General features: G+C 33.0%; 2 protein-coding genes across 2 annotated transcripts in view; one reads left to right on the top strand and one right to left on the bottom strand.

Annotated features, from left to right (window-relative positions):
- heph (polypyrimidine tract-binding protein 1 heph) overlaps window positions 1–26,181 on the bottom strand; it is an 862,450-nt gene that overhangs the window by 782,354 nt on the left and 53,915 nt on the right. The window lies entirely within an intron of this gene.
- Window positions 1,101–16,000, top strand: LOC141482457 (F-box only protein 39-like). The gene is made up of 5 exons (XM_074175778.1): window positions 1,101–1,119; window positions 2,711–2,876; window positions 9,655–9,900; window positions 12,791–13,022; window positions 15,449–16,000. The coding sequence occupies exons 1-5, from the start codon at window positions 1,101–1,103 to the stop codon at window positions 15,707–15,709; spliced, it is 924 nt and encodes a 307-aa protein (XP_074031879.1). The 3' UTR covers window positions 15,710–16,000.

A 26,181-nucleotide genomic window follows, 5' to 3' on the forward strand; every position in this document is an offset into this window, starting at 1 on the left:
TTAACATCCCCACATAAAACAATATATGAGTTTTTGGAATATAATAATTAGAGTGCGTGCATTAAACGATCCTTGAAGCAGTTTAAGTCACCACTTCCTGGTCTGTACATATTGAGAACAAATACTTTTTTGTCACCATACTCTAAACTAATTGCACACATTTCAATATGACATTTAACAGAAAGATTTACAATTTCTTTGATTTCTGTCATTTTATAATTCTCATTCACAAAAATGGAAGAACCTCCATGAATGTGATCTTTACGAGAAAAATGGATCATTACCAATTTTTTTAAATTATATATAAACCTTGAAAATTGTAATTCTCAGGTGGATTTAAGTTTACTTTTATTCAAATTCATAAGAAAACCCAAATTGATCAATGAATAGTTGATATTTTTCAACTGCCAGTTGACAATTTCTTGTCTTTGTCAAAGAACAAGAAATCATCCAAATTATTCATCAATATTCCTCATATATGAAGCGACAGGTTTGAAAATATATGATTCTGAATTAAGACCTATTGGAAATCAATTAATTAATATGCGCGAAAGGCCGCTTAGGTGTACAAATTGACATCAAAAAATACAGTTCTTTTTTCGTTCAGTCATTGAGTTGTTTTTCATATTGATCAAAGTAGAGTGAGAAGTGAGGCTACTTTAAGCAGTCATATTTAGAATCGGTAGACTCCCTGTGGATGTTATTGAATTTCCCTTAGTTTGAAGTTACTAAATGAAATCATCTAGTGATTTTGACCACATGGTCAGTAAAGATTTTAAATCGCCTCTCTTGAAAATAAGAACGAAATCATCACATACTTTCCGTTTTCAAGGTCATAGTCAAGTCGAAAATTTCCTTTGCTTTGCATTCCTAGGAAATGATTGCTCAATAACATATTAATTCAATAAGCTCACAATCTCAAAAATTAACTAGCAGATCTGTGTTGGCATCCCTGAAATGTTTCTCGATGTTTCCATTTCCTATATAAAGCCACCGATAAACTGAACCATATCAGATTTGATACATCTAACAACCGACTCAGTATTAAGAAAATACCTATTGTGAAAGTGTGATTTGAATAGTGACTGTCTGGAATAAAAATGGGTCAGATATGTTCAGGTGAGTTTTTTTAATTGGTACCAGTTTGAGGGAAAAAATATGATAGAGTAACTTTCCATTATCACTTATATATTGAATTTCTTAATTTTCCTTTCAATTCTCTAATACATGATCAGTGAAAATTTTATGATTTCTTGAAAAAAAAGGATGTATATGGAGAGTACAAAATTCAAATAATCATCACTTGTTGATGAATTTTGCCTATCAACATTCAAAGGCTACGTCACAAGTACACCAAGTTTAATCGGTTAAAATCTGCAAAGTCATAATTTTCGAAAATCTACTAAGCTTGAGCATATAATAATTTGATAAATTTCTGGCACGTTAGATCGAGCGACAGAAATAGTAGACGACGATATAAACTCAAGAAATGCTGACTAGTGTTGAACTGTTTAATCTTTCAGTATGCATTGAGGAAAATAATCAGATACTGAGAAAGATACTGTTCCCTTTTAATTTTCTTCAGTGACTTGATAATCCTTCATAATACTGTTAATCCTCTACCTGTTAGAGGTACAACTATCGGAAATGAATAGAAAGTATCAGAAATTTCTACTTATTCAACAGAATTCATATTCTTCAATTATGTTAATAACATAGTGAAAATAACGTTTACTTCTTTCAAAGGAGTATTTCCATAATATAGTAACCTATTCTTGAGTGGCGGGTTAGGAGAGTACGTCTCTGTCGTCACAAAATTCTCTATGCAAGAATTGATTTTCATAAGAATAATCAAGTGAATATTTTTCTTCACACTAGTGGTGGATGTTTTTTCCTCAGACTAGTGGTAAATGATTATTCCGAATAACCATTTTCTCCAATAATTGAAAACGAATATAAACATTTTGTAAATTACTTGAAGTAAAATATTTGCTGAAAAAAAATTAAAAATAAAATGGAGCAAATTATTCAAATTTAAAAAGGTTAGAATACTCCAGTAACCCAAAATCCGTAAATACCTGTCTTCAACCCGTTGCCGAACATTTTGGAGAACTTACGTCTTCGCAGGGCTTCTAATGAGACAGGTAGAGTGCGATACACTTCATTTTGTAACGTTCTATTTAGTGAAAGTACAGGATTTTTACCCCGTTTTTCTATTTTAATCCGATTTAAATCCAATGTCTGAATGTCGTTGGTGAATAATTCGGAAACCCGATTTCCCCATTCATTGTTTTAGAAATGAAGGTTAATCTCCTTTGAAATTGAGTACCTCATGACTGGTGAGTTTGAAATATTATAAAATCATTTTTGAACACTTCACGATACAGAATATTACAGACATAGTCTGTATGAATCATTTGGCAAGTAATAACAGGGTACTCGCTGAACTTTTGCTTTTTTCATCGGCAATTCAAATATCTATATTTTACACCATTCTTGGCCATTTATGCAAGATTCCAAGAATGCTTGTTTTCGATGTGTCACACTTCTACAACATTTTTATTATATGTAATCTTTTATCCTGTTATTGTAAAAAAATAACACAGTCTAGATGGTTTGCTAGATGTAAGGAATGAGCAATGACACGTGAAAAACAAGATGGCATGATAAAATATATACTAAATTTGATATGATTATGATAATCCATCAGCTCTCATTTTTACAGTTAAGAAACCTAAGGAAAAAGAAGAATTCAGTGGTTGGGCTCACCTACCTTCCGTAGTGTTGTTCGAAATTTTCGATTATCTGGACGCTAAGGACAGATTAAACGCCTCCGTTGTCTGTAGAACGTGGAGTGAAATATATTTTCATCCTAGGTGAGTTTCAAATGTATCTTCTTATTGGCATTTTAGGGCAATGTAACAGTAGTGCTAGATAGAAATATTTTTGTTGCGAGAAATGTTGCGTGCCAGAAAAGTATATGAAATTTCATCTAATGACCCTACCATAAAAATACAAAATGAGTCCAATAAAATGATTAAAGGATTACTAGATCATGAATATATTGATAAAAAATGTGCTGACTACCTCACTACAAAAACTGGAGTGTTTCCCAAAATGTATTTTCCACCTAAAATCCACAAAGAAGGGATGCCTTCAAGATCAATTGTCAGTTTTATAAATTCCCCTATATATATTGTTGTTATAATTATTGAAAGATGGCCCAAAATCTCAGAATTCACTAGTTTACCTCTATATGAGTTTATTAAAGTATTTGAATTTTGCATTAATTCGAACTATTTCAACTACGACGGAGTTTTGTATAAACAAATATCCGAACTAGGAATGGGAAACTGTATGTCACCTATACAGTGCTAGTCAAAAGTCCCCTCCCCCCCTCGTATCTTTGGAACGGGTATACTTATAATAATGAAATTTGGAGGGTGGCAATAAACGGATGTAGGCTTCTTAACTGGTCATAACAGGTGACGCAATAGTCATAAATGACGTCACAAGGCCACTGTGACCAAAAATTTTAAATGGGACCCTATGGCAAGTGACAGCTCGTTTGAAAGGTATTGAAAATACCTATTCAGTCATACCAATTTTGTTTGGATTTCGGCTGATTTTGATTGATAAATTGAAGAAATACGAAAATTATTGTTTCGCATTTAATTAATAAAGATTTTAAAGTACGCCTCTGGTTCATTGTCAAAAAAGTTGACGTGTTTGAATTATCTACTTGTCAAAAGTGTTTATACCTTGAAAATTTACCTAAGCTATTGTTTAACGAGACGTTTAAGTGTTTACATAGGCAAAATGGTACGTACTGTAGCCGACAAAGTAGCAGCTATCTTAATAATTGGTGAATGGAGAAACAATTTCCATGCAGCGGAACGACTGTTTAATGAGAGGTACCCCGATCGCCCTATATCGAGGGTTTATTTGAGGGAGCTTCTTCGGAAGTTTGAAGCATCAGGTAGTGTTCAAGATGCCAAACGATCTGGTCGACCAACAATTAGTGATGATAAAAAAATTGACATACTTGGAGAAATGGTAGTGAACCCTACTTCTTCCACAGCCCAAGTTGCGTCTATCTGTGAAGTCAGTCAAAGGACAGTACATAGGGTGTTGGCTAAAAACAAATTTCATCCATACAAATTAAAAATGGTGCACCAACTTTCAGATGATGACCCCGACCGAAGACTAGAATTCTGTGAAACTATGTCCGATAAAATGAACCAACAACCAGGCTACATACAGACAATTTGTTTTAGTGACGAAAGTACTTTCTTTCTCAATGGAAATGTTAATACTCAAAATGTGAGGTATTGGAGTGACACAAATCCTCACATCTTTCGTGAAAAACATACTCAATTTCCAGAAAAAGTAAATGTTTGGGCAGGTATTTTGGGAAACCACATAGATGGGCCTCTTTTTCTCAATGCTAACTTAACCGGTGAATTGTATCTGGAGATGTTACAAAGTGATAGTGAGGCGTTAATTCTTGAAATTCTAGAAGATAATCCAGATGAATTCGACAACTTGGAAATAACGTTTCAACAAGATAGTGCTCCTCCACACTATTACGGTGCAGTAAGACGTTACCTAGATGAAGAATATCGTGGTAGATGGATTGGACGACGAGGTTCGATCGAATGGCCAGCTCGGTCACCGGACCTTACACCATTAGATTTTTTTCTATGGGGGTACTTGAAATCTAAGGTTTACGCTACAGCACCTGACAGTATTGCCATTCTGAAACAACGAATTGTTGAAGAATGTAGGGCAATTTCCGCTGACACACTGGGACGAGTACGACAAGAGTTTAGCAATAGGATGCATTACTGCCAGGAAGTAGATGGAGCACATTTTGAACACTTATTATAAGAACTGGTTCTTAAATCTTTATTAATTAAATGCGAAACTATAATTTTCGTATTTCTTCAATTTATCAATCAAAATCAGCCGAAACCCAAACAAAATTGGTATGACTGAATAGGTATTTTCAATACCTTTCAAACGAGCTGTCACTTGCCATAGGGTCCCATTTAAAATTTTTGGTCACAGTGGCCTTGTGACGTCATTTATGACTATTGCGTCACCTGTTATGACCAGTTAAGAAGCCTACATCCGTTTATTTCCACACTCCAAATTTCATTATTATAAGTATACCCGTTCAAAAGATACGAGGGGGGGAGGGGACTTTTGACTAGTACTGTATGTGTAGATCTAGTGATGTGAACTCCAACAACGATACTAGAACAATTGTCTTTTTCAGTTCCGTTTTTCAAAAGATACGTTGATGACATTTTCGCTTCAATATCCAAAAATAAAATAATGCAAATTATTGATATTTTTCAAAGCTTCCACCCAAATTTGAAATTTACAGCAGAATTGGAAAAAGACAATTTTCTAGCCTTCTTAGACAGTATGATATCGAGATTTTAAAAGTTCACTGGTACCACAAAACTATTTTTTCAGAAAGGTTTATTAATTATTTTTCACAACACAGTTTTGACAATAAAATTAATATCATTAGGAACTTAAAATCAAGAGCACTCACAATTTCTGATACTCAGTTTTATAACAAAAACATCAGAATTATAGAAGATTTTCTTATTAAAAATAATTACCCTCCTTCATAGGTGAGAAAAATTATAAATGAAAATAGACAACCTACACTGGACATCAACAATTCAAAATATAAATACTGCGTTTGCAAATGCTAACATTGTAGGTAAAAAGATTTTCTTCGAAACAAAAACTCCGATTAATATGCAATCAAACGTCGTTTATAAAATTAACCATTGTCCATAATGTTATGTAGGGCAAACGGGACGTTACTTAAAAAACAGGTTGTCTCAACATGAAAGAGATACAAAGAAGTTGAATGTTGCCAATCCAACAGCCCTCGTTGAACACACAATGGAATACAACCAATTTTGACTTTACAAGCCCCAAGATTTTAGATATTCAACCTTTATTAGGTAAACGACTGTTTAGTGAGATGATCCACATTTTCAAACAAAAAAGTGTCAACACTAGAAGGGACATAGAAGGACTGAATAGTGCTTATTTTAATTTACTGAATCGTATTCCTCAATATTTTAATATACATAAGTTTCCACCATCTGTGTAATCTGATATCCTTCTATTGTTTACAATTTTTTTTAGAGGCAAACAAAAACGTCCATTTCTAATCAGATTGTCTCCCTTGATATCTTTTTTATTTTTAATGTGTCTGTGGTGTATGTGATTTCATTTGGCTGTACCTATGTTGTCTGACATATATATTTTAAACGTTTTTTGACATGAATAACTCATTTTTGGTAAGTTCACCTATTTGTTTCTTACTTACATTATGTGAGATTGTATAAAATTTATAAATTTTGCCAGACAAAGTTATATTTTGTTCATTTCTAATTTCCACTTCCCCATTTATATTTAAGGAATAGAGACCAGAATGTACCGGAATGTATGAAAATTGAAAATATTACTTTACATTTTTCAATTCGAAAAGCTTCCATAATAGAAATGTGAACATAACGTGCATAACGTGAAAAAAAAAACTGATACAAATGATGAAGAAAAGAGAATTGAAACTTTCTATTTTCTTTACCACTTTTATTGGTAACTAACGTAACTGCAGTTTCGTTCTGTAAGGACTTTTTCAAACTAATTTATTAAACTAACAATGATTGATTACATTAGCCCTTATATATAACACCACTGTAGGTGATAATAGAGGTACTTAGTATCTGCATTTTGTTTAGTTGGGACAATGTGGAACAACCGTTCTTTGCATAGTGCAAAATTTCCGTTTCGTTTAGATTCGGGACCTTGTGGATTCATTCGTATGTCAAGGGGTTTGAAAACGTCGAATCATTTTTACCTAGTCCGAAGGACTTTTCATGTTCATGCTAAACATGAGTTTTTTTTAATGATATGTTCATATGAGTGTTTACACGCCTGAAGAACCTGTTGTAAAGTGAAATAAGTGTTGCGGTTTTGTAAACTATTCAGCAAAAGTCTCACAAGAAAGTGTTACCTGAATGAGTTTTATGAAACAACTGAATATTCCAACTAGTTATTACAGTTCATCATATGATTTTCACTATAAATGGTTTTACAAAAACCACTACACATGTTTCGCTATACAATAGCTTCCTCAAGCGTAAACCAAAAGTTACTTCTGAAGTACAACTATTTTATACTCTAACGTATTACGTACTTATATGCCTACTTTCTAATGAATGAATCTACCTGATAAGGCCATGTATGAATTAATTAACTATAGGAATGAATTTTTCGAAAGTACAGTAAATAAACTTAACTATTCTTACCAGAAAATAAACAGATTCAATACAATTCCGAATACAAAAAACATCTAGTATATTTTCACAGGAACGAACAGACAGTTGACTAAATTTTTGAATTTCATCAATTCTCTCCACCCTTCTATCACATTCACCATGGAAATGGAAAAAGACGACTCTATGAATTTTTTGGACTTGACAATAACAAAAGTTAACAATAAGCATGATTTTTCAATTTATCGTAAACCAGCACATACATATTTCATTCATAATTCGTCCACCTACCCGTATCGTCACAAAGTAGCAGCATTCAACATTATGATCCACAGACTGATAAATGTGCCCTTGTCAGTGGCGAATTTCAATGAAGAACTGAACATAGTAAAATAAATAGCCGTCAACAATGATAACGATAACAGTCTGATACATTCTTTATTATCAAAAAATTTAAACAGCCAAGCTTTGAAGGAAGTTTGCCCAATTCGAAGAGGAGAGGATAAAAGTTATAGAACATTAACCTACTTAGGCCAACCAACTACAAATATTTCAGATTTTCTGCACAATTAAGGTGTAAATATTGCTTTCAAAACTAACAACTTAGGCATGCACATTAAGAATAACAAAGATAAAATCTCAGTTTCAGAAAAATTGAGTGTATAATTTTTCATGTAGGTCATGTCCAAAGTTTAGTAAAGGTCAAACTGACAGAACGTTCAAAGCCCGCATAAAGGAACACAAAAATAGTTTTCAGAATGGAAAAATAAATTCAATATATGTCACTCATTTATTCACAGGGGGACATGAGTTCAACCATGAATTCAAGCCCCCCATTTTCAGAAGAAAGATTTGAAACTTAACCTGTTGGAGAGTATGGAAATAAACAAATCCAAAAACTCTCAATTTCTTATGAACGATCAAACTGAATTAAATAATTCGCCAGCATTGAATTTATTTATTTCTAGGTAAGAATAGTTTAGTTTTTTTTTTCTACACCCGTACCTACTCTAACAATACACTTATATGACCATAATCGGTTTCATAATGATATCCATTATGATACAGATTTTTCATAACGATACAGATTATCAACCAATAGAAACCCATAATTTTTCAATCAAGAATCCTGTTCCTTTGTCCTAGATTCTAACCTAAGTAACTAATTCCTTTATTTGTCAAAATCAGTTTTCATATCACCTACCTATATTATCAAAATGTCTGAAAACAGCGATATAGAAGGAATACCATCGACTCCAATATTTTTAAAAGATCAGATTAATTACAGTTGTTATATTCAATATAAATATAATTAGAATCTTTATAGTTTTCATATATCCATGATAATACCATTAATTTTGTGTTTTTTTTTTAAAAATATGAGTTAATTATTGTAAATGTGTTCAATACAAATATAATATTTATAGTTTTTCATTATTTATCGGGTTTAGAAAAAATAGCGTATGCAACTCTCATGTAAAGGTTATTAATACACTCGCATATACCATACAAAACTCGCCTTCGGCTCGTTTCGTATCCCGGTTAATGCTCGTGTCTTAATAACCATCATTACATGATCGTTGCATAATATACTATTTTGGTATTTTCCAAAAATTTATTCATATAGTTAATGAATTCATACCTGTCCTTTTCAGATAGATTCATCCATTAGAAAGTAGACATACAAGTAGGTAATATGTTAGAGTATAAAATAGTTGTAATTTGGAAGTAACTTTTAGTTTACGCTTGAGGAAGCTATTGTATAGCGAAACACGTGTCGTGTTTTTTGTAAAACCCTTTTTATAGTGAAAATCATACAATTAACTGTATTAATTAGTTTTAATATGGATTTTCATCAAGTATCGGCCAGTTCTATTCAATTAATTGAATACTCCGACATCTAATTTTCAACTGCTATCACCTTTCAATGAAATACCGACAATCTTAACATTATAAATTCAAAAGTACCCTTTATGAACCCCCTAGTTTTGAAATGAATGATAAATGGTGAATGAGCGAATCTGACCATGTATCGAATAAATTTAACATTTGTTTCCTAAATCTGATTTAGTATCAAATGGTTCATAAATGAAAGGCACTTTGGTTTTTGAAATAGCAATTTGATAGAGGAATTCAAATTTGTAAGGAAAATAAACTAGACGTATTTTTGTATTCGAAATGATTTTTGCATTTGGAGGTTTCTAAAATTGGTGACCTATTGCCCGCACCGAAATTGCATGTTATGTTTGGAAATTTTTTAACAATGTATTGAGATTTTACAATCATTCTGCTTTATTTTCAATTATCTGCAAAGCTTGACTACAAGTTCGATTATTTCCAGATTTTGGCCCTCTTTGAAATTTTCATTCACACCTAAAAAACTTGATGAAGCTAGAATGCTCACTAATTTATTTGGAAGGACTATAACGAAGGCAACAGTGACTCTAAACACTACATCTAAGCATTGTTTGAGAGCATTTACTCAGTTGTTGCAACATTTAGAGGAGAACAACAATCTGAAGAGTCTGTTCATTTATCCTGATCCTCGCATATTCGAAACGCCAGCTAAATTAGTACATCGTCAACGGTAAGTCTGTATAGTTTAATTTCAAATAGATGTATTCAGAATCATCAAGTGAATTTGACAGATCTTATGAGTATTCTTTTCCATGTTACTTACAGCTCACCCCAATACTGGTTCAACTTTGGTAATGGCTAATCAGCAAAGATTAGTTCACAAAATATTGCGTAAAGAATGAACGTAACAAAAATAACCAAATGAAATTACGTCAAGCAAGTACTAGATACTAACTGAAAACGAAAAAAAAGAATAGAATTCACATTAAACATTCACTGTTCTCGGGTATTCGATTCGCCCCTTTCTACTATCGTCCATCTGAATTCCTAGCTAGCACTCACACTGTACAACCTTACTTTTCAACTGCCGACGAAACCACATCTCGTACAGTATTTTCAGGAACTGTAGGAATCCCTTGCTTCGGTGTACATATCCAAATTATCTGTATTTTCACAATCTGGTTGCATTTGCATCACACCAATAATTGAAATATCAACACCAATTATTAAAATCTCAAATCCTACCGCTTTCAGATGGAGCCTTTTCCAAAAAACAGTTTCAATAAAGTAACTTTTCAACAGTTTTCCAGTTAACGTAACCTTCATTGAAGGGTTAACAACTCAGAATTGAACTTTGAAGTTTTTGATAGGATTTAACGTCGAAAAAAAAAACAAATTGCATGAAATATCTCCAAACGATATCTGAATGATTTAAAGGGGTTAGTTATAATTAGAATAATATCATCAAAGTCTCACAGGATATCTCATTAAAAGTTCAAATTGTCATTCATCGTTTCTATACTACATATTTTTTTTATATACTCTCACAACAGTATTATTATGTCAATTTTTCAGAGGATCCTCCAATTCATCAATATTATCAAAAGATGAACTGAATTATTTGATAAAGTTTTCCAATGATGAAACTATATGGATGAAGTAAGGTGAACGCGGTGGCCATTTAATACGTCCACCATTCCACATCTCTTTTGAACATTTCAATCTCGTGGAACAATTGACAATTGAATCAGTCGTTGATGAAACCTGTATTACATAATATAAAATAATCGAAAAAACGAAAATTGATTTTTGGACAAGAGTGGTTTCTTAAACAAGTGATTCAATTTCAAATGTACAATTTCTATTCAAGTGTAAGTGTAAGTCAACATGTCGTCAAGTGAACATGTCGCTCTTGTTGCGGAACTCAATAAGCTTAAAAAAAGTGACTTAATAGATCTTTTCATCTTGAAAGCTCTTCCCGAGAGTGCTTCTGAAAATCCAATACTACAACAGCTTGTGAAAACAATGTGAAATGTGTAAGTTGTGAAAATGTTACTCCAGTTGATGCATCAGATCCTGACAAACACCAGTCACAGTTCAACGTTATAAAAAGTAAGCAGATTGAAAGGGAGCTCCTATTGACCGAAAATCTAAATGATCAAATGGTAAAAAGGCTTGATAATCAGGAAGAGATTATATTTTTATTGAAAAATCTAATCATGAACCAAAATAAGGCGGTCGATACAGCCATCTCTACCAACAGAGATAAAAACTGTGTGACAGTTGATAGGCTCCGCTATCGGCAGCACAAAAACATAAACTAAACATAGCATCAAAAAACCCACTTCTCCGATTCGGGAGACTGAACTTTCCCATATAAACGAACAGAATGCAGACACCAGTGTTCGTCGACAACTCACCGCAAACGCACAAAGAATACTGAAAATGGGTTCAAATACAAATAAAAATTTTAAAATCCAGAGTGACGCCAAAGACTTGGAGTGGTTGTACATTGGCAGAGTATCAGGTCATGTTGAAAATGAAGTGATGCAGGCATTCCTGCAGGAATCCTTCCCCAATCAAAGAATTAAATGTTACAGGTTAAACTCCAAAGGTAATAATAGTTCATTTAAAGTGGGTGTCACAAAGGAGTGCGATGAGCTCATGCTCGAAAGTGATTTTTGGCCGAACAATGTACTTGTATCGTCATCCCAAATTTGCTACTTTTGCCTAATTCAATCAACAGTCATAGCAATAGTGGGATCAGCCAAAAAAACACATTCCACGTTTCTCGTGTGTTCGATCACTTTCTACTTCTTCTACATTCACTACTCAGAAGCAGTTCAATGTTTCAGTACATTTTCCATGTTTTTCATCAAGCTTATTCGGGTATTTCCACCTTCTACGATAAAAAAATATAATGGAGAACTTTAAACACGTGTAGAAACGGCAAACTTTGAAGTTCACCCAGATAAGTTACTGTCAAAGTATTTTTCACAAAGCAAAATGTTCTTACTAACATTTACTTATCTTATCTGATCATATTGACTATCAAAAAAAGCTAAGGAATTATACACAAACTTATTTTCGCTTTTCGGATTCTGAAATCTGCCTCCGTCTTCAGAATTGAAAAAATAATAGCAGTATAATAGCAGTTTCATTTGGCTGATTTCCCTTATGTTTCCAAATTTTTTCGACAAATGTTAAAGGAGTATTAACATTTATTAGTAACTTATCATATTTGATAATTCAAATACCCAAAGGAGACTGAAGAAAAACAGTGATTTCGAACACAAAAAATGAATTTCTTTCAACATTGCCGGAATTTTGTTTCGATGGCGTAATTAACAGACGCGGGGTGAGAGTAATACTTGTCTTAACTCACAAAAAGTGACTTAGTAGTGCACAATCACTACACGAAATTGAAGTGGAGGATGCAACAGTACATTACACATCCTCACAGTCCAAATAACAGCATCTATCAAGGTCGCAAAATTAACAGAACCGTTTATTTTTGATCATCGTAGTTTCAGTTAACTGTCGATCACATGGCGTCTTCTTAGGAGGAGTCATCATCATCAATTCTTAAGCAGCTGCCAACTATATATTTTTATTTTCAGTGTGAAATTGGTTGACATCACGGAGGAACTACTAGATTCGCTAAAGAAGTGTTTACCAAAACTTGACGAATTCACCATGGGTTGTGGACCGAACCTGCCAAGCTGCTCATTAGACCATTTACTGACGAGTCTGAATACTTCTGTAATAAACATAGGTCTCTGTTCTTTCGACAAAATGTGGTCTGAATTACCTTTCAATCCTGCCCATTTAAGGCGCTTTTCAAAATTACAGGTAAACCAAATACTTATATATTTATATATTTCCGTAAACATTTTATTACTTTCATATGATGTGTTCCTGATTATACAATAATTTTATCAACGAACTAGTTCTCTGGGGAAAATTACCTCTCAATTTTCAAAGAGCTATTTGAATTTATCTGCTGAAATTAACGTTACAATAGGTGCACGATTAATAAAACTCATATATTGATGACTTCAAAAGTCATCAAAATAAATATACACTGTCAAATTTCGGATATGCAGTTGGTTACCTCGTTCACAGGTAGATGGGGCGACCACAAACCTGTTGTTTGTTGTATGCTTCAGCTTAGTTCGAGGAATGATACTCTGACGGAATTCGATTTTCAATTATCGGAAATCATCGACTTTATGTTGATGATATACACTACCTCGCACTGACGAGTGGCCAAACAGCCCGAAACCGGTCTGCAAGTGTGTTCCAATAATTGAAAATCTATTGCGGCAGTTGAATCGCCAACATCATATGCAGGAATAACTTCTGTGAAGAATCCTGCACTGACACTTGTCGGATATAATCCAACGCCCTTCGTTAGTATTAGCCAGGGAAGTAATTGTTTTCTGATAGGTGTCAGTCCATTAACCTACTGTGTAGGGAGTTGAGACTGGCCTGAACGAATTGTTCATAGATAATTTGATTTATAGCCAGTCTTCAAGTATGCTCACTGACTATATGTGAAATCTGGATTGCTGTTGACGTCATTCAAAAATTCCTGAGCGATGTCAAAATTCAGCAATTTTGGTACGAACTTCGCTGCCACACGCTTCATGCCCAAAATTTTCAAAAAAATGCATGGCATGAGCCAACCGATATGCCGACATCGCCAGCAACTTCTCTTATAGTGATTCGACGATTCTTTACCACAATTTTCTTCACATTCTTAACATTTTCATCGGTTGTTGATCTGATGGGGTTTCAAGAGCGATCTTCGTACTTCACATCTTCTCTATCTTCTGTAAAAAGCTTTAATCACTTTTAAATAATTTGTATGACTCGGAGTATAATTATCATATGCCACTGTCAACATATGTATTTTGGAGCACTTAATTCCGTATTTTACATAAAATTTGAAGCAAATACTTCGATCCATATTATTGTTAGCAGAAAATCGTCAAACACGCAAATACGTCTAACTTTTCTGCCTTTCACCCACAAACAAAACATGCTAAACTGCTGAAACTGTGAACATATGTTCGAGATGAGTGTACCAACATGAACAGCAGCCCCACAAATTTGAACTTTCATCTTATCTTCTGAAACAAATGTGTAAGGAATGCTCCCTCGCTAGTAACATAATACGAACAGACTATAACAGTAATTACAATATATTTACTCATCCACTCTCAAATAATCTCGATATCAGAGTAAATATTTCCAACACAAAAAAATCACTTCATTTAACTACATAATATGAGGTAATAAACTTGAGGTCAGTTCAGAAGATGCTCGAATGGTTGCCTTGAACTTCTTGACATATGAAGAGCCTATCCGATATTTCACGCCAAACATTTTCAAATACACTAATGTCAATATCTCTACAAATATTTATTATTCTCTGCCGTATATCTAATATGGAGGAAGCAGGTTCAGTTTCGTACACCTTTTGCTTCAAATAGCCCGGGAGGACCATTCAGTAGGACCTCGACGGCCAATCCAACGACCGGGAAAAGTGGTATCCAAATAGTTTCTTACTTGTCTGGTGTAATGTGGTGGTCCTAGTGTTGGAATACAATATCCATATCCATTTCAGTAAAATACAGTTCCCCTGTTGAATTTTTATCAATAAATAGAGGTCCTACAGTATGGTTTCCCAATATTCCTGGCCAAACGTTAATTTTTTTGTTTTTGTCGTTTTTATAAACAAAAAATAACTTTATCGAGTTGTTGGAATTGCCAGATGGAATATTTCTAGAAATATCGATATTAATGTGTTTGTCTTCAGGAAATTATTTAATGTTCCGCCATTTTCTAGTAGGTGAAGATATCGACTTCATATTCTACGGTTGTGAAGTATTCGTCAGGAGCTTCAAAATGATGTGTCACTAGACCCCTCTTTTTATTTAATTTTTTTCCCAGGTGGCGCCCAGTCGCCATCTTGAAAGTTTCATCTGTCAATTTCACTTCAAAATAAAGTATTCATGCATTAATTTCATTATCCCCTATTGAAGAAATGCACTGTATATTTACGGACTTCACTGCTTTTACTTTGAAGTTTGGAAAATATTTAATAGGTATTTTGAACAACAATATATAGTAACAAATGACTGCTGAAGACATAAAATTATGTTTTTGTCATAAGAACACGATGTTTGTACTGTTTGTATAATGAATATTACGGCATCTTTTGTTTATTTTGTAACAGTATCATATAAATATGAAATCGTTATTTTTTTCAGGTACTACGAATCAACTTGTCTCAAGTATCTGAAGATGTAATTATGGTATTGCAGCATGCAGAAGCTTTGCAGAAAATTATAATACACGTGGACAAATCGATTCTTCATATCAGAAAATTTAAAGAATTTCAACGTTTAAAAAGCAGGCAAGGCAAGCGAGTGTCTATTATTTTTAAGTTTTGGTGGTGGTTAGATTATAATGAGCAGAACACAGATGTACTCGATTCAGACATTGGATTTGTGTTATCGCCAGAAGAGTAGGCGTTTTTACCAAATTGTCATCGCTCTTATTTTTTTTTACTTTCTGATTTTCTATCTGGAGTTAGTAGTGTTTTATTTTGTACTAGAACTTTTTTTTTCAATTGAGAGTTTAAGTGCCAATATAAAGATCAAACAAAACAATGTTTTCTCCACAAAAATTGTTATGTATTGTTAACAGATTTTATTTAGTAGATTTAGTATATTTCAAGTAAATTATTTTATTACATATTTATATATTAAATATTTATATATTAATATTTATATAAAAAATATATTTATCGATACAATAGACTTTCCTATTTTTGAATACCTAACAAGTCCTTCAGTGTAAAGCGTGGCTTTTCAATTCCCAACAAACATTTTTCTTGGAGAATACTTTCAGGAACTGAAGTATTCACCATAGATTCTCTATGGGAATACTGAATGAAATTCTGAAAAGGAGGACCAAGAAATGCATTGGCGTATTCTAAAGATAGAAAAAATACACAAACACAATAACAAACGTTATTTGAAATGATATATTTTGAAGAAAAGCAAAAACGAAAAGAAATTTTTCCTAATCATCAAGCAATGTTATTCTTCCTATATTTTCTGAATTTAGGAAATAATTTGGTAGATCAAAATATCACTGGTTTTTTATCGACTTTTTTGAGTATTTTCACCTTCTACAATCACAGAATTATGATAAAAAAAATTGTTTCCATGGGTTTTGGGGGTAGGGCGATACTTTAAAATATCAATATACGGTATCGATGGTTCAAATTGTATCGATGCACTGAACTATCTAGTGCTGAACTATCGATACCTACGAGACATACATGTAAGAAACAATGCTGGAAAAGTATTGAATCAAAAATGAAAGTTGTGAAATACGCTTTTTATGACAACTGAAAATAGCATTGATTATGTAACTGTTTCTTGTTACGTAATGAGGCAATGATCCCATAACTCACACTTTCGAACCATTCACAACTGATTACTGATTCATAACTTATTACTGAATTGTTGCAAATCACAGATGAGCAAATTCGTAACTTCACAGTTGTGTTTTATTTATTTTCAATAACAAGTAAGCTTTCCTACCCTAAGGCTAAGCGAAGCTGAGCTACTATAAAATATGTTTTTAACGTCAAAAATTGAAATTTGGCTATTTTTATTAGAACTGTTGAGTCAGAGGTATATACAATTCAATGTAAAATAACTATTACTAAACCTATCAATAAATCTGGTGTGCATAGAAAATTTCAGATCTGATTATATGAAGAATGCACAATAGAAAAATTGTGTACAATGAATTTTCAATAAACCATATTAATATATGGTTTATTGAAAATTTTACAAAGTTTTTCAATAACACGACTTCAAAATAAACAAATCTATCAACGCCAATTCATTTATTATCGGAAATGAAGCATTCAATGTATTTGAACAGAATTGCCAAACAGATTTTACTAATTTTCATGTCACTGAGTGTTCTGGCGAATTAATTGGAGCCTCTGGAGATACTCTACATTTTGTTTTATGAGAGAGAGAGAGAGGACATTGGCAGATCAAGATCTTCAGGTGATGTGGTGCTGCAGGTTTTTCTATAGCTGAAAAAGCAAATGCGCCATGGAAATATATGAGTCATGTAGTCATTTTCGGAAAGCATTCAATCATGCAGATTATGACATTTTGCGGAGAAATTTATGGAAGTTTGGACTATTCGATGATTTTGTTAAGCCACTAAATAGTTATTTGTATGATTTGTCGCGCAACGATAGTGACGTCTCTGGGATGTTACGTGGCAACTCAGGAGTCTCGCAGGGATCCAATTTGAGAGCTCGTTAATCAATAATATTTATTAATGACCCTCATAACATTGTACATAAATCTGAATATGGATGGGATATTAGTACAAATACTTGTTAATTTATGATAAGTGAAATACAAACAAAAAACAACAATGATGCGACATCAGACGAAAAAATTCTCAAGAAAGTATTCATGCAATTTTCCTCGCAAATTGCAAATGTATCATGCAAAGTTCTGCATTCATTTCAAGAAGATAAAAGGTATCTTATAAGTAGAAAGAAAGCGTACAATCACTTGTGGATGATCATTTTCTATATGGTCGATCCGATGCAGTGATGGCTCGTACATTGGAGAACAGGGGGGCTAAAGTCATAAAGGCTATATTCACACAGAAAATCTTGCCGGAGGTCGGAAAATTTTTATGCCTAAAATTATAGGTGTCACACGTACGAATTGAAAAATTAAACAAATCGTCAGCCGTGCGCCCAGATGAAACATCATGGAAACCCATAAAATGTTCTACCACATTACCATCTTCGACATATCTAAAAACAATTGAAAGTGGTGATGTACAGGTAATATAGGTAGTTTCATCAATTTCCCATGCAAAAATAGAAACACTTAATAATATATGCCACACTGTCTATAAGCTGATTTTGGATGGTTTTTGAGGTGCCCGAAAAAACGCTACCGTTTAAAAAAGTGACAAATTGTGAATCATATTTGCCCCATAACATTAAAAGTTCCTTGTTATTGCCGCGATTAATCGAATCTTCGGTTTCGGCGTGTCCACGAAAAGCTAATTCTTGAGAACCCAAATAAATCGTAATATCGATAAGTCTTTTTAAATTCGACCGATTTTCCCTAACCTGATTATTAAAAGAAACTATGGCCTCTTTTTGAGCTGTATCTAAAGCTGTCGCTATATTTTGTTTGCTAAACAATTTTAATTTACGAGACGAAAATATATGCTCCTTAGATTTGAAATGTCTTTCTGTAGAATGAGGTAAATTTTTTAAATCTGAGTATCCTATTTTAGACCACGTTTGGTATTCGGTTTGCACGAAAAATAAAACACAGGGCCAACAAAAAATTTTTCTCGTTTAATGGAGCCGGTTAACCAATCGCATTTATTGTACCAACTAATATTAAATCCTCGATTTTGTCGATTATCTGACGTTTTAATTGAAATCAAATTTGGTTGAGGCCTTCCCAGAGTTTTAATAATGTAAAATTTATTATCATAAGATAAAGACTTAAAATTATTTGTCAGCAACCAATCGACTATATCTCAGATTTTTTAATTTCGTCCAACTTATCCATAATAAATGAAAAAGAAAACCTACCGAGAAGTGAAAACCTGAAAACACCTTGAAATTGAAAGAAAACACCTTAAAACACATTAAAAATATTACCAAAAAGCACTGCTACAATACAATACTGCCTGTTTTATACACAAATAACAAATATTATCAAGAAACACTAAAACGATTTACCGAAATATTTTTCAGTCCCGGTCCGTCACGGCATCCCTTCCGAATAATGAAATAAAAAACAAACGCAGTCGTACACTAACGGAGACCAACTGGAGGTTAGCCACCTCTAACGCTATAATTTCTGCAATCGAAATTACAACTCGGGACGTATTTCGCTGGTTGGATCGGTCTCGTGCAGCCTGTGTATTTTAAAGCGGTCGGAGGCTTGGCTCCCTTGCAAGGTATGACATTTATTATTTCGGGTTGATGGTTTATTCGTTATTCGTTCAAGGGCGGTGCGTTTGAGTTTTGTTGATGCAGGATACAGTGTGGTACGTACTACATAGTGAGTGAGTGAGTGTTTTTCGGGCATATTATGTATTTATATTGAAAATTAATGGTAAAGTAATGATAACCAAGAATTTTTAGAAAAAAATAATCATAATTATTTGTCAATATCTTTAAATTTATTGCGATGAATAGCCTCAAATTTTATGGGGAGGCTAAGCCTCCTCTGACGAGCCGCCGCTGATGCGATGTCAATGCTTTGATCATCTCATTCATCGTCAAATAACAAGCTAAATTCATCGTTAGTTTGAGGATCTGCGTTCAAAAGAAATTCTCCAATTTCTACTTTCCTTTGATCACATACCAGTCGGAGGCCCAAACTACTACAACTATAGGTAGGCACTGATGACTCCAGATGCTCCACACAGAAGATAGATACACTCTCCATTTTCAAATGAAAACTTGCATACTGCGTGTCATGATCGAATAATAGACAAACAAATGTTAACACATTTTTTGTTAAAGATTTAAATATTGAAAAAATTGGGAGAAGTAACGTTTCATGATCCACAATCTAAAAAAACAGATCAACACATAATCTGCCCTCAAGTATAATGAAGCCTAAGCTTAAATGTTTACTTCGAAACGTTAATGTGTGACATACATTTTTGAAAAGTCCAATTAGTAACTTGTATTAAAAAAATTTACCTATAAATAAAATAAATGATGTTTTATTCATAACCTTTATAAATGGTCACTTTTCATTCATGTCACCTCATGATTGTTTTGCTTTCGCCGATGATACTACTCTTACAACATCCGGAAAAATCAAGGATAATTTTGTGCGCGATATAAATCTAACTCAAAAGAATGCTGACATTTGGTTCAAAAGAAATAATTTAATGTTAGACGAAAATAAAACTCAACACATAATTTTTACATCAAACACTTCTTGGGTTGACACAGTGTTGAACTCTTAGGCATACATCTAGATGATACTGTGAACTGGTTAGAGTACATTGAACAACTTAGCATCAAACTGTCGAATCACACATTTCTTCTTCGTTTTTTTCCATTCTCAGATCTTATATGGAACAATTCTCTGGGGAAATAGTACTAACGCAAATAGTATATTTTGTTACAAAAAAAGACCGTAAGGATATTATCTGGGGCTGGTTTCTTAGACTCCTGTAAACCTCATTTCCTTTCGATGAAACTAATGACAGTACCTTCTATTTATCTGTATCATCTTTTGATAGATATTCATAATAATGAATCAACATTAAACAGAAATGGTAATTTTCACGATTATGAGACTAGAGGATGTGATTTGTTGAGGACCACTAGATTCGGACTGAAAAAGTCAAGCAGAAACTCTATCGATGTCAACTTATACAATATGCTACCTCCCCATGTCAAAAAGTTAAAATCAATACTTTTTCAAAAAGTATCTGAAATATCTATTAATTACAAATTGTGTTTACTCTACTGACGAGTATATAACTGTGTTATCCAAAGAAACACAAATGAACGGCGAAACAGTAATATTGTATGTGTGTATATGTGACCTATCTTATTTATATATATATATATATATATATATATATATATATATATATATATATATATATATATATAAAAGATCAATAAATTATTATATCTTATCTTATATTTTTCAGACATTCTCTTACATAAATTAGGATGGTTTCTCAATATCTTCTTATGGAAATAAGTACAAGTGCTTTTTGTACAAAAATTGAAAATACAAAAAACTGTTGCATTTAACGATGAAATATATAACACTGACTTTAATGAAGGCGGCTATGCGTGTAACGTCAAATAATACAATGCATTTCCCTAAAAGATTTACAGCGTACACATTTTATGATGAAAGCCATGAAATGTTGCAATTTGTCTAGTAGAGCCGAGAGACCAAGTAATTATTCTTGAACCACTGAAGTCTCAGTCAGTATTCATAAATTTTGCCTACAAATGGATTTATCAATTGAAAAAATTCAATTTATATTTTAACCACTGGGCTTGCTGCAATCCAAATATGCCAATCCAAATATGCCTCCAAGTAAATTACTGAGCATCTTCTTTTATGTCAGAACTGAATTATTTTATTACACGAATTTATTAAATCATTGCCAATTTTTTTATCACATATAAACCCTGAAATTTGTAATTCTCAGGTGGGTATAACTTTATTTTTGTTTGAATTTATGAGAAACCCTAAATTAATCAATAAATAGTTGGTGTTTTCAACTGCCAGTTGACAATTTTTTGCTTTTGTCAAAGAACAAGAAATCATCAAAATAATTAATCAATATTTTCCAGATATGAAGGTTTGAAATATATGATGCTAAATTAAGACCTAATGAAAGTCAATTAATACCATATATATAATATGCGTCGTTAATGTCGATACTAGCCATTATCAACAAGTTTTCATAACTCCCAAATTTAAAATGAAAGTTTTTTGTGAATTCGTTCAAATTCAAGTTCACAATGAAGCTTTGCTCACTGTCAGGACTTTTGAATTTTCAATCTAAAGATACGTACTTGTTACTTTTTGAATAATAAAATGATTCATTCTACCAGAATGAATGTTGTATACCCAGTAAATATCGATGTTTCAAAGATCACTTTTTTTTCTTGTCGGTTTTTTTGGCATTATGGTGTACTTCCTATGTGTACTTATCGAATCTATCTATACTATTCTATACTAATATGAATTTGAAAGTTTATTAGGATGGATAAATGTATATATGTTTGTAGCTCATTCACGCCCAAACGACTGAACGGATTTTATTGAAACTTCACATAAATACAGGTTTTGCATCAGAATAACATATAGGCTACAATTTAAGTTTTGTATAATTTTGGTCATAATATAACGATAAGTATAAAGTAAGTGGCAAATTGGCCGCGGTGGTAGTTCGCCCGATCGGAAGGCCGTGGGTTCGATTCCCGCCTCGACCAGATAGTTTTCTCGAGAGAATTTATCTGGTTGAAGCACAGATGATTCTTCAACCGTGTTAGGAATCACACGTTAAAAGGTAAGACCTCGTTAGTCCTTAGCTCGCACAAGTTTCTCAACTTCTGAGAGTTGTCGTTTGTATGGGGGTGACAGCTGATTAACAGAAAAACAGATTTTAAACAGATTTAAAAGCCTTGCTGCCTGAGAGCTATCATGGCTTGCGCTGGCTATACCGTTCGAGTTACATGAAGATAATGTACCGTAAATTTGTTCATCTTGAATAGTTCTGAATAAATGTTGATAATAGCATTCATCTACCTCTTATGTGGTAGCCACAATACGCAAAATACTGAACCATAAATACAATTAAATTGGAAACTTCTTTTACAATGCACATTTTTAAAATATCTGTCAAATTCTTATAAAAATTGATACAATTGTCGTCTTAAGTATTCAATATAGATGAACTTTGTATTTAACACTGGGTAATTCGAACGAATCGTTAGTTGAAAAGTTATCACGATAATAATAACTCAGTAAGCCATTACGCGTCGCGTCTACTGTAAGACGCCGGAGGACGATGCGCGAGGGTATGTTTTTGTAATGAACGAAAGAAAAAAATTAAATAAAATAGGCACCTTTGACAAAATTCACTCAAACAAAAGTATATTTACCCCCATCAATTTTGAAATAGGCGAGTAGCTTTACTTCATAACGGGACTCTACACGAATATTTTAAAGAAGAGAACAATTTTGATGAGGACGTGTTTCTCGGTGAAATTAATATAAATTTCAACAAAAATGATTCAAGTACTTTGGACTACCTGAAAGTTATGAGCGAATGCGACTTTACTGTCTACAATCAATTTATGTAAGCTCTCGAAAACTGGAAAAACGTTAAGAGCCCGCATAAAGGAACACAAAAATAGTTTCCAGAATAGAAAAAATAAATTCCACATATGCCACTCATTAAATCACAGAGGGACATGAGTTCAACCTTGAATTCAAGCCTCCCCATTTCCAGAAAAAATATTCGAAACTTAACCTGTTGAAGATTATGAAAATAAACAAATTCAAAAACTCTCAATATTTTATGAATTGAATAGTTGAGTATATTTGCCGTACTTTCGAAAAATGTATTCATATTGTTAATTAGTTAATACCTGACCTTTTCAGGTAAATTAATTCATTAGAAATTAGACATACGAGTAGGAAATATATTAGAGTATAAAATAATTGTAATTCAGAAGTAACTTTTAGTTTACGCTTGAGGAAGCTATTATATAGCGAAACACGTGTCGCGGTTTTTGTAAAACCATTTATACTGAAAATCATACAATAAACTGTATTAGTTTTAACTTTTATTATATATAGAAACCACTTATCAAATTTAATTACGAAAACAGAAATTGATTACAATAAACGTCATATTAAAATGAATAAAGGTAATGCCAAAAAATGATAGCAAACAATAAGTGAAGACATACCAAAGAAAACAATATAAAACCAAGTCTTGATGACTCCAACAATACATTAAAAAAATATTAAATAGCTGACATTTTCAATGACTTCTTCATTAAAATTGGTCTAAATCTCGCGACTAAGATACTGAAACTATCTGCGGCTCCACCCGGTATAGAAAACCAAAATCGATATTTTTGAACCCCACAAATGAAACTGAAATGACCAATATTATCAAATGGAAAGTCACCAGGCACTGACAATATAAAAACGGAAATATTGTCAGAAGTTGTCGAATTGACATCACCTCTCATTTTGATCATCAATAAAAAATCTTGTGGATGTTTTTACCCCCTTGAATACAAGACAGCAATCGTAAAGCCCTCACTCAAAGGAGGAGAAAAAATATCGCATCCAACTGTAGACTGTAACATTTCATTTTTCCGAGATAATCTGAATACAAAGAAAACTTTTTGCCAATTTTAACTTGTGGATTTTAACAAACAAATTATTCAAATTTCTATTTTATAGGAAAGAAAGGTTTTGGCTTTCTGCTTCTCCATACAAAAAAAGTGATTTTCCCAAAGATGAACCTCTCCTAAAAATATACCCCCTTCAATTTTAACAAGATTCTATTTGATATTTTCACAGATCTGAGATTCTTCTGAGCAGTCAACAGTGATACTCCAAATGAATTATAATCAGAGTGCTGACACCTATTTGAAGTGTATATTGTTTGTTTTGATTATTTTCATTCATGTTACAGTTGCTATACAAATTGACATCAACAAATACTTTTCTTCATTTGCTCAGTCATAGAACTGTTTTTCATAGTGATTGAAGGAAGATGTGAGGTACAGACAGTGATATCTACTTCAAGTACTGTCATTTTTGAAATCGGTGGGCTCCCTGTGGATGATGGGACGGATTTGAAAGGTGGTAGTATTGCCTGAACTTCAAACCGACGCCAATTCAATGTGTGAAAAATGAAATTTTGAAAAGATCTTTTCTGACTTCGTATATAGAACACCTACATTTCATTAGTTCGGACTTCCATTGTCTAATATGATATAAATTGATTTGAAATACCTGAAAGAATCTGTAAGAAATTAAAAAAAGAGAGATTAGCTGGAAAATAACAATTATAATATACAAAAAAACTGAAATTGCAATGAAATAAAATTATTAACAAGAAATGAAAATTAAAAATTAAAAGATTTCAAACCAAATTACTTCACGACGTTCCGATTGTTAGTATCCACAATCGTCTTCGGGTGATAACCGGACTTATTCCTCCTATATCTGTCTATTTATAGGTCATTCGAATGCTTTCACCTATCACCTCTTTTCGCTTCATCGGTTTTAGCGAAAGCTGACCGTTAGGCGGGAGTTGGTCGTGTTCCGCTTGATTCGTGGTTTCCATATGTTGCGTGTCTCTACGCTAGCTTGGCTAAATGCGTTGTTGGACAACATATATACGGCTTTTTTGAATATTCTCCTAAACCAGTGGTCCTCCTTGTGGATGATTTCAGCTTGAACCCACTTGATGTTATGTTGATGAGTCTAAACGTGCTCTGCTATTCCTTTTCTTTATTTAAAATCATCCGCATCAACCTGATGGTTATTAGCGGCGGAGTGTATTTGTTACAAATCATTGAGTAGTATTTACAATTTTATAATGAGGTTGAAAGCAGTTAAAAAGTAAATAATATTTTTCACTTGATGTCGTCCTAGAGCTTCTTTCAAATCTTGAGGTATATTGTAATTGTCTCTTTCTATTTGGAACATCGGACATTCCTTTATGATGTGTTTTACTGTGAGTGGCATTTCACAAATTTGACACTGTGGTTCTTCTTCTCAAGATATCAGGTATTCATGGGTAAGCCTTGTATGTCCTATTCTGAGTCGAGTCATTATCACTTTTTCTCTTCTTATCAGATTTCCACGTGTGCTTCGGTCGGTTGTTTCGTTGCCTCTTATTTCCTATATGAGAGGGGATCCAAAGTAGGACAACTTGCTTATTCAAAATTTGCAAATTTATTTGATAATTTAACCGGTTGGATGTTGGGACTTTTGATCGAGTCTGAGATTATTATAAATTTTTCAGCTTCATCTGCTTTTGCATAAAGAAGTGCTTGAAGAATGGCAAAAAGTTCCCCTGTGAGGATTGTTACCGTTTTCGGAAATTTGAAAGTTAAATTCATCTGATCAATTACTACTGCGGCACCAACTCCTACATCAGTTTTTTAGGAATCTGTGTACATTTCTTTGTAGCCCTTATACTTAATGAGCACTTGCCTGAAGTTCTGGATAATGATGTTAGTATTTGTGGCATAATGGACTTGGATAGCTGGTAGTTGAATATTGGTGGGTTTATCAGCCATGGTGGTGGAGTACTAATATTTGTGGGATATACAGAAGGAAATTTCTGGATTTGGATCGAGTCAAGATATTGTCTTATCCTATCGTAA

This window comes from Leptinotarsa decemlineata, unplaced genomic scaffold (genome assembly GCF_025532065.1).
Source record: "Leptinotarsa decemlineata unplaced genomic scaffold, Ldec_3_MD MMD2_tig00001064_RagTag_RagTag, whole genome shotgun sequence".
Lineage (NCBI taxonomy): Eukaryota > Metazoa > Arthropoda > Insecta > Coleoptera > Chrysomelidae > Leptinotarsa > Leptinotarsa decemlineata.

Bases quoted from the DNA above. Each gene is read 5' to 3' on its own strand.
- LOC141482457 (XM_074175778.1), top strand. The intron at 2,877-9,654 runs GTGAGTTTCAAA...GATTATTTCCAG, and splicing joins GAAATATATTTTCATCCTAG to ATTTTGGCCCTCTTTGAAAT. The intron at 13,023-15,448 runs GTAAACCAAATA...TATTTTTTTCAG, and splicing joins GGCGCTTTTCAAAATTACAG to GTACTACGAATCAACTTGTC.